This window comes from Bombyx mandarina, chromosome 21, assembly GCF_030267445.1.
Source record: "Bombyx mandarina strain Sakado chromosome 21, ASM3026744v2".
In the NCBI taxonomy this organism is placed as follows: Eukaryota; Metazoa; Arthropoda; class Insecta; order Lepidoptera; family Bombycidae; genus Bombyx; species Bombyx mandarina.
Window position 1 is genome coordinate 10,149,402 of NC_143227.1, and position 10,372 is coordinate 10,159,773.

The 10,372-nt window shown below is 40.8% G+C and overlaps 1 protein-coding gene across 1 annotated transcript; it reads left to right on the plus strand.

The window, feature by feature from the left end:
- Positions 1–4,483: 4,483 nt before the first annotated feature.
- Cyp6au1 (cytochrome P450 Cyp6AU1) lies at positions 4,484–8,263 on the plus strand. The gene is made up of 2 exons (XM_028181442.2): positions 4,484–5,838; positions 7,540–8,263. The coding sequence occupies exons 1-2, from the start codon at positions 4,515–4,517 to the stop codon at positions 7,704–7,706; spliced, it is 1,491 nt and encodes a 496-aa protein (XP_028037243.2). The 5' UTR covers positions 4,484–4,514; the 3' UTR covers positions 7,707–8,263.
- Positions 8,264–10,372: the final 2,109 nt, after the last annotated feature.

Consider the following 10,372-nt stretch of genomic DNA (forward strand, 5'->3'; position numbering starts at 1 on the left):
ATATTTTTTTTTTTTTTTTTTGTTAGGAGGAAATCGCCGGACTCCCACCCTCCACTGGGGATGGAGGGTGGGGCATGTCGGAGTCGAACCGACTAAAACCTCCTGTCGCTCAACAACCAACGTCCAACCCTCGCATGAGACAGAACTCATGAAAGGCAAGGGGAGGAGAGTGAAGCGTTTAGTGCGGAGCACATCTCTCCCATCACCCTCCCCCTCGGGACGCCGGGCCAGCGATCGTCGGCGCCACGACCACCAGCCCTCTCGGTCGGCAGGCTGTCCGAAGCCCGCCTAGATGGCGCTGGTTTGAATAGGTTATCCTACGAAATACCCCGCTGGGTCAGAACCAGCGTGGGTCGAGGATAGCCGGCCTTCCATCACCCGGATGCTCTTGCGTAAAACGCGTGCAGAGCAGCTTGCACGTCGTCTTCTTAGGCCCCCTTCGCCGGGCCCCAGACCGACATATGAGGGGGACCCGAAACACTTAGAGGGCCAGGGCTAGGGCGAGATCCGCCTCCCTGGCCCCCGCTCGACGGCGGCGGGCTTGTGCGTCTCTCACGCGCCCCGCCGCCTCCTTCTGCGAGATGGTGCACTCGCAGAAGTCGAGCATCGCCTTCCACGACTCGTCGTTGCCGAGCATCGATGCCACAACACTCGGCAACGACAAGTCGTTTCCTATTTTTGCGACAAGGACACGGCGCCACCCCTCCCATGCGGGGCAGGCAACGAGCGTGTGCTCCGCCGTGTCCAAGTCGCAACCACAATGGTAACACTCTGCCGTCGGCTCGGCTCCGATCCGGTGCAGGAACTCACCGAAGCAACCATGCCCAGTGAGCACCTGCGTGAGCCGGAAAGTGAGGCATCCTCTGTCACGATTCACCCAATCCACAAGAATCGGGCGAATCGCCTCGACGGTCCTACGACCAGCCGAAGGATCGGCCAGCCGCCTGGACCATGACTCCAGCACGGACCGCCGAGATTGGGCCCTCCGCGCTCTGACCACACTGGGGCTGGGACGCGCCACGCCCCGGGCACGAAGGTTAGCCCGCCACTGATAGTCAGCGGCGAGCGCCTCCGCCTCCAGGACCCAAGGCGGCGTCCCAGCCAGTACACACGCCGCCTCAAAAGAGATGGTGCGATAACCACGGATGACCCTGACCGCGATGGTGCGTTGCGGCCGTTGCAGCAACAGCACTATGGTATAGCGTAGTCTGAAAGCAGATTAATTACGTACGTCAATTTGATTTTGAACTTGTGAAACACGTCATGTAACCAGGTGACCTTGTTTGAAAACAGGAAAACACACAGGGAATCCTAAATGCGGTAACTGAAGAAGGCGAAATGATATAAGAGGAAACAAAGTAATAAATGGCTAGCTTTTTTTTCTATTTGCTTAGACGAATAAGTAAAATGGCGGATGGATAGACAATAAGATTAAAAATACTTCTGCTGGTGAAAACGCTGATTATGTTTAGGCACAACTTCGTAGGGTAGAGCGTCTTGTAAGCTCGTATGGATAGAAACTACCGCCATGTCTGTGTCTGCCGCGAAGGTTTTTTTTTCCTACCTAAGCTGATAGCCTTGAGAAGCTATTTCAGCGTCGCCTTAACTAGTAGGTGAGCTCACGGGGTTCAAACCTGATGACGTTGCTAACACGAACCCTAGCAAGAGCCGAGCTTCGCAGAATCTACCACCGCATCGGAAACGCGACCCACTGAGAAGATCCGGCGAGAAACTCAGTGGGCTGTGTCTAAGGGTTAATGCCGCGAGGAAATAATGCTTTACGGATTGAAAAGTAAGACAGCCGTTGTAATATAGAACTGAGACTTAGATGTCTCACGGTAAGTGGCTTCATTTACGCTGTCGATGTCTACAGTCTCCAGTGACCACTTAACGCCAGCAGAGCCGTGAGCTCGTTCACTCGTCTAAGCAATACAAAAAATGTTAAATCTTTTTGTTACTTCGCGTCTAGACATAAGATTCCAACGGCATCTCGTCAAAAACACGATCTGTAATAATTTAATATTATCCTCGAGTGAGCCACAGATCGCCATCGAATTAGTCATGGGTTTTGCTGAACAAAAAATACAATTAAATGTTTGCGGGAAACCTGTAAACACTTTTCTGGTGAAAACCGTTTTATTTTTATTGTATCCCCATACAATAAGTACATCATGTAGTATTATTTATTTACTGAGGTCCGTATATATCACAATATGAATGCGATCTCCGACCATGCGACATGAGGTCCAGTAAAATTACACAAAGCTTAATTAAAGGGTTCGATTTTAGCAGCGAGCATATGTGTCGTGAATTGAAAAATAGAAAATTAATTCAGAGACCTATTTAAGCGCATTAAAACAGTTTGATTTTTAGCAGCAAGCAGTCTGTCTGGCTTGAAAAATAGAAAATTAATACAGCGATCTCTTTAAGCGCATTAAAACAATCCTTCAAAATCGTGCCAGCGGAAAACGGAATTACATACGTCCCTTTAAATATTTTTTTAATTTTTTTATTGCTTATATGGGTGGACGAACTCACAGCCCACCTGGTGTTAAGTGGTTACCGGAGCCCATAGACATCTACAACATAAATACGCCACACACCTTGAGATATAAGTTTTAAGGTCTCAGTATAGTTACAACGGCTGCCCCACCCTTCAAGCCGAAATGCATTACTGCTACACCAGTTTAAATTAAAAACAATGAATAATGAAGAATCATTGCAGCTCACATAATTTACGATTTATATTGGGAATTAAGATTCCGATATAAGTATCGACTGTTACGACGCTAATAAAACCAAAATTATCGGCCCAATCATTTTCGAATGAGGCGCTTATGGTCGCAAAGCATTTTTATTTATCCTTCATTGCGGAACTTTTTTTTATTGCCCATGTACGCAGACAAGCATACGGCCCACCTGATTGTGAGCGGATACGATTACCGCTAGCGGTCATTCATATCAGCAATGCCTGGTACACAGCCATTTAACATTAGGTGAGCTTTGGATTCGTTTGCCTATGCAAAACTACAAATTGCTGTTAAGTTGGCGGATTGTTTAACTCTTTCTAACGTTCACCTTAGAGAGAGATAGAATGTTTTTTTTTTATGATTGAATGATTACTGGTGGCCCGGAAAACCTTTCTAGTTTCACCAGGACAGGTGGGCGAGCAAAGGCTTAGCCAGGAGGGTTGGGATTTGCTAAGAACTGCCCGAGCGCCTCAGAAGCAGACCTAATAACTCAAGAGCAGCTGCTTCGCTGATAGAATGTTATCTCGGATGCAGCTGATAGGTTGTGTGGTAAGAGAACGGGTAAGAAGGGTAATGATAATCCAGTCACTACTCTGTCTCTTTTAAAACGATGAGCCCGTGGATCTAAACCGAAGGGTAGAAATAAATGTGAGTGCGTTTCAAACACTGAGCTCATATCTCAAAGGGAGCCAATGCTTGGCTCTCTGTTCAATTACTCATTTACGTCAATAACAAAAATTTTTAAAGGAAAATGAATTCGTTGATCATTTTCCGTAGTATGTCTGTTATTTTGAATAAAATGAATGGATGTTGTAAAGATTACCTTAAGTAACCTTAAGTAACCTTAAATTTTCGTAATAATTTCATTTTATAATGAACATACTAATAAATGGTGGTTTGTGGTCGTCGTGGCCTAACGGATAAGACGTCCGGTGCATTCGTGTTGAAGCGATGCACCGGTGTTCGAATCCCGCAGGCGGGTACCAATTTTTCTAATGAAATACGTACTCAACAAATGTTCACGATTGACTTCCACGGTGAAGGAATAACATCGTGTAATAAAAATGAAACCCGCAAAATTATAATTTGCGTAATTACTGGTGGTAGGACCTCTTGGGAGTCCGCATGGGTAGGTACCACCGCCCCGCCTATTTCTGCCGTGAAGCAGTAATGCGTTTCGGTTTGAAGGGTGGGCAGCCGTTGTGACTATACTGAGACCTTAGAACTATATCTCAAGGTGTGTGGCGCATTTACGTTGTAGATGTCTATGGGCTCCAGTAACCACTTAGCATCAGGTGGGCTGTGAGCTCGTCCACACAGTTAAGCAATAAAAAAAAAAAAAAACTTTTAAAATAAGACTAAAAATTAAATTAATTGTTCCATTAAATCGATTTGTTCATCAATCAGAATAAATGCGAAAATAAAAATAACGACTATCTTGATCGCAATATTATATGTGTTTATTATGCGACATTTATTGTTTTCTGATTTATTGGTAGAAAAAAGTGTAATGAAAATTAATCAGATATGAATTAATGTAACTCTACGTAGTAAATATTATGTAGATAAGCGTTGTGACGATCGTCAATAATGAATGAAGACGAATTGAATATACTACGAATATCCATATGTATTTAATGGTACATTCAGTGCGCGTGGGCCTGACACGGCGCGTGCTCTGACGCAGGGGAAAACAGTATAATTTATTATAAATAGCGACGAACAGTTTCTTAGTAATCAAACCTCCTCGGTGGTCACTCCAAGATGCTCACGGCTTACCTCCTGTATGTGTTCGCTTCAATAGTGGTGTTAATTTATTTTTATCTCAATAATAAATACAAATATTGGAAAAATAAAAATATAGCCGGTCCGGAGCCGGAATTTTTGTTTGGGAACTTGAAGGAAAGCTTCCACAGGAGGAAGCATATCGCGACCGTCTTCAAGGAGATATACGATCAGTACCCCGATGAGAAGGTAGTGGGAATGTTCAGAATGACGTCTCCTACGTTGATAGTGCGCGACTTGGATATTGTCAAACAGATAATGATCAAAGACTATGCCAAGTTCAACGAGAGAGGCATTAAGTTCAGCAAGGAAGGGCTCGGAGACAACCTGTTCCATGCTGACGCTGACGCTTGGAAGGCGGTAAGAAGCCACCTGACGCCGATGTTTAGTTCGGGGAAATTAAAGAACATGGTTAGGGTGTTGTCGCAAACGGGAGACCGATTTGTGGACCACGTCACCAACGAAGTTCGCTTGCGACCCGAACAAGAGCTCGTATCCCTGTTCCTCAAGTACAATATCGCGACTATAATGGCTTGCAGCTTCAGCATGGAAACCGATATCAACGACATGCAAGTGTACGAGATGCTCAACGCTGCTGTCTTCGAGAACAGCTACATCAGCGAATTGGATATGGTGTTCCCGGGAATTCTGAGGAAAACGAACCGATCGATTTTCGGGCCGACCGTCAACAATTTCTGCTATGAGATTGTCGAATTTATTAAGAACGAAAGGAACGGGAAGCCGGCCAACAGAAACGACATGATGGATATGCTGTTAGGTGTCAATTGTGATAAATTAAAAAAGAAAAATGGCAGCGAAGATTTTGTTGAAATCACCGAGCATGTGATGGCCGGTCAAGTGTTTGTCTTCTTTGCAGCCGGATACGTTAATAATACGATCACGCTGACATTCTCTCTGTACCATTTGGCGAAAGATCAAAGCATTCAAGAAAGGTTAATGAGGGAAATAGAGACGGTGCTGGAAAACCATAACAACGTATTGACTCTTGAAGCGATTAACGAGATGAGTTACTTGGAGATGATATTCCTCGAAACCTTGAGGATGCACCCGACAACGAACACACTCCAACGCTCTGCTTTAGAAGATTACACGATACCTGGGACGGACATAGAGATCGAAAAGGGAACATTAGTGCTCATACCCCCCTTGGCTTTTCATCACGACGAGAAAATTTACCCTGAACCTGAGAAGTTTGATCCTGAAAGATTTTCTGTAGAGAATCACAAGAGCCGGCATGCTTGTGCGTTTTTGTCTTTCGGAATCGGCCCACGGACCTGTATAGGTAAGTTTCCTAATTTTTTTATAAAATTTGACGGCATTTTTCAACTGTTTGTGCTACAGTATTTTTGCATTTTTCTTGCAAAATTATTGTCATGTGTGAAATGTTGATCACTTTACATAATTTACTTATTGTAGGCCTTTTCACTTCCGGACAAACTTTTTATGTGTTGTTTATCTCCTGTCCTGATGAAAGTGGATGCGGTACACAATACAGGACTTTTCATTGTTCCGAACCTGAAGGAGGCTTATGATCCCAGTAGATTTTTTTTTTTTATTGCCTTATAGGCAGACGAGCATACGGCCCACCCGATGGTGAGTGGTTACCGTCGCTCATGGACGTCAGCCAGGGGCAGAGCCAAGCCGCTGCCTACAAACCAAGCCGCTGCCTACGCCAAGCCGCTGCCTACGCCAAGCCGCTGCCTACATATACATATTATGTAGATTAATGTTAACGATAATGACTTTACAAGCTATTCTTGAACAAATACTTACTGAATCCACTTTGTATTCATTTTATTCACTATTTAAAGTCCCATTTGTAGTGGCGTATCAGCCTTTTGATTTTCTAAATCAAACCTTATCATGTCGAAACAGCTAACTGAAATAGGTCTGTTTGAATTTTATTTTAATATTGCAGCTTATTTTTGAAATAAGGCAGCAATCGTTCACTTTATAGTTATCAGTCAATATTTTTAAGGTCGGTTCGGATTGGATCGACTTTGTCATTATTTCGAAATATTTGTTTTTTTTTTATTGCTGAGATGGGTGGACGAGCTCACAGCCCACCTGGTGTTAAGTGGTTACTGGAACCTATATCTTATTCTGACACCTAAGTATAGCCCAACGTAATTCATAATACATCCTTAAGTTACAAGTTACATTATTCGAAAATGTTCATTGATGTTTGAGATGTGCTCACGAATAACTGAATCAGAAAAGTGTTTTTTTTGCTTATTGTTTATTTATGAAATCGTAATATGTAAACAAAGTCACTTTCGCATTGCATCAGTAGTCTGAAACTATAGATCACCATGCAATAATACATTCAATTAGGATGTTTTCATTATTCATAAATATACGATCATTCTTTCTCATCATTAAAACTTCGTTTTCTTTACGTAACGTCAGATTTATAGCGTTGTGGAAAATACGTTTTTTTTTTCGAAAATAATTTCCTTATTTTTGCCGTAATTAATATCGTGTCATGCAATATAGTAATCTTAACTAATACAAAACCGATACGGGACTTGTGTACGATTAATAAAGAAGGTTATCGTGCTATGAGCATGTTTTTTTTATTGCTTTGGTGGCTGGACCTGCCCGCGCGGACTCTCAAGAGGTCCTACCAACAGCAAAAGGCGAAGTAAAGATGAATGATCTATGTGGCCAAAAAGATATTAGGATAATAAAGTTGACGATAATGTGAGAGAGGCGTCGTAAACAGTCTAAAATAATGTGAGAGAAAGCCTAAAAAGTTTATAAGTTTGACATGTAACAACATTGTCTGCTTGTTCTAAATAGATCGATGTTCTAATGATACTAAAACAGGCTAGTTTTAATGTGGTTTTTCATTGTAGCTAACGAAGAGTTTAAATATAATAGCTGTTGCTTATAAACATTCACTGTGAACAACTTAATGATAATATGCTCTAACATTGACTGTTCAGAACTGAAATAATAATTTGAAAATCTTTTGTTTCAGGCATCAGATTAGCGAAATTACAATACAAAGTTTGCATGGTCAAGTTCCTAACGAAGTATCGAGTGGCTCCGTCTACGAGAACGAAGGATTCTTACAAGATTGATCCCCTAAGGACGGCTTTGGAGCCTGAAGGAGGCGTTTATGTTGATATACTACCAAGATCTTAAACGACTTTGCCCGTAAAGGCAACTTTGGAAATGTCAATTTGCAGGTTTCTCTTAAGTTAATAACGAGAATAATGTACCTACATCTCTGTTCGTTTTAGAACTCATCATAGAGTTCAGTTTAGTTTACTCTATGGTATGTCTCAGAGACCACAAATTACTCATTCACTGCACGTAATATGAATCGATCACCAGTGATATTGACATGACTGAATATAATCTCAAAATGTCGATATTTTCTCTCAATATTGGCGGTGGTTATCATGTTTGTGAATTTGGCGTTATTGTGGTGGTGGGTGCTAATGGGTTATGGTAATCACACAACCTCGAGTGGTCCATAGCGCCACCACCTGTCCGCTATGGAAAAATAGTGGGCAGCTGATTGAATATCATTCAATGTACTATTTGGAATTCGGCTTTAAAATAATTAATTTTATTTATTTTAATTATAAGTGTTGTTTGTTTAGTTTGTAAGTTTGGAAATATTTTGTTGTTTCTATGAATTAAACATATGTTTAATAATAATGTTTAGTTAAAAAAATGTAATGTGATTTTTGTTCGTATTTTTTAAAGTACCTAATAGTTTTTAGAATATATTCTAAATTAGTTAATACGGCTTTCAGTAAGCTCAATTATGTATTTCGTTCTGTACACAACTTTCAAATGAAAAAAGAATCATAATTATTTTATATATACCTACCTATAAATGTTACTGATGGTAGGACCTCTTGTGAGTCTGCCCTGCCTATTTCTGCCGTGAAGCAGTAATGCGTTTCAGTCTGAAGGGTAGGGCAGCCGTTGTAACTATACTGAGATTTTAAAACTTAAGGTGGGTGGCGTATTTACGTTGTAGATGTCTATGGGCTCAAGTAACCACTTAACACCAGGTGGGCTGTGAGCTCGTCCACCCATCTAAGTAATAAAAAAATAAAAAATAAATTACGTAGTACAGAATTTTTAATTAACAAAACATCTGTCTGTATCTCTCGCATTAACTTCGTGAACATTTATAAAACTATTTTATAATACCACAAGGAATAAACGTTTTTAACTCATTGATTTCTAATTGGTTTACGACATTCTCGCGGCTCTAGAAAACCATAGCTTTTATATGAATCTCATAAATATTGCGTCAACATTCTTGTTGGTCTATGGTGAAACAAAGCGTGCGAAAACCAATATCAGTCATGCGCTGGTTTGGTTCGTTGTCTGTGCACAACAATTGGGATCCTTTTATTGTAAATGTAAAAATCCAAATTCAAACAAATTGTCAGACTTTAAGATAGCAATGGTTCGCCCTGTGCGAAATGAAACGTAATAGTTTGGTTTTTTTTTGTTATGCAAAGATAGACGGTAGATAGCACAATATTCAAATGTCCACAGATAACAAAACTCAGCTGTCCCTGATCATGAATATAAGAAAGTACGAATTCGAAATGTCGCACGCAATGTAACGATAATAAAAAAGAAAGATAATAAAAAAGAAGTTCTTTATTATAATAATTTTAAGTTCTATTCGAGGTATAATGAAGATAAAACTGGAGGTTTCGCAACAACCCACGGTCATTCGGTAACGTGCGAACTTATTGTGGTACACTTCATTCACGGTTGTTTGCATAAGAGTTAGTGTATTGCGCAAACGAACGCTCTGAGATCGTGGTCAATGAATGATAAAAAATATGTTATTTTTTGTACGTTATTACAAAGTTAAGTCGTACACTGTGTGCATTACTAATTTGTACGTTATTACAAAGTAAAGTCGTATACTGTGTACATTACTAATAAAAATCTTACGTTACGGACGTTTTTTCCCGGTTAGGGTACCCCTCCGCATCGTCCCATAAGGAACTTCGTTCCAAAACCGTGAAATTAAGCCGTTAATGTAATGTAATTAATTAGATTGTGGGTTATGCGATTTTAATGATAGTTCGTTGTCTTCGTGTCGTAGCTATCGATGTGATATATATTATATCGTATCCACCTGAACGAAGTTGCTGTTGTGTATCTGATAAACGTAACAAATAATCTATGTCTGGTGTGGAATAATCAATGTTCAATGGTCGTTCGTATTGATATGATGAAGTGAACGGTGGAGTTTTCGTATTAAAAGCATTCTACATATTTTAATGACGTGTTTTATTTTTGTGGTGGACTAGTTCACGGTCCGCCTGCCGTTAAGTGGTCATCGGATCGTCATAGTCATCTACAACGTAAATGCCGCCACAGCAGAGACATAAGTTCCAAGTTTATAATAGACTAGCGACCCGCCCTCGCTTCGCTTCGGAAACATTAAAACACACATGAAACCAAAAAAAAAAAAAAAAAAGTAGCCTATGTTCATCAGGGACAATGTCGGCATCTAATGGAAAAAGATTTTTTCAAATCGGTCCAGTAGTTTCGGAGCCTATTCGAAACAAACAAACAAACAAATCTTTCCTCTTTATAATATTAAGTATAGACTAGGACAGACGCCAACTTTGGGTGCCCCACCCAAATTATAATGTTTGCGGGTTTGATTATCTTTTTATTACACGATGTTATTATTTAATCGTGCAAGTCGCTCGTAGATATTATCTAAGTACGGATTTCGTATCGGATTACTGAAAATACATACAAATGATTGGAAATGAAATATAGTAGCTCCATCTATTCGGAATTACACATCCTTT

Excerpts from the sequence above, each read along its gene's own strand:
- Cyp6au1 (XM_028181442.2), top strand. The coding sequence starts at position 4,515 with ATGCTCACGGCTTACCTCCTGTATGTGTTCGCTTCAATAGTGGTGTTA. Across the intron at positions 5,839-7,539 it reads CGGCCCACGGACCTGTATAG|GCATCAGATTAGCGAAATTA; the intron begins GTAAGTTTCCTA and ends CTTTTGTTTCAG.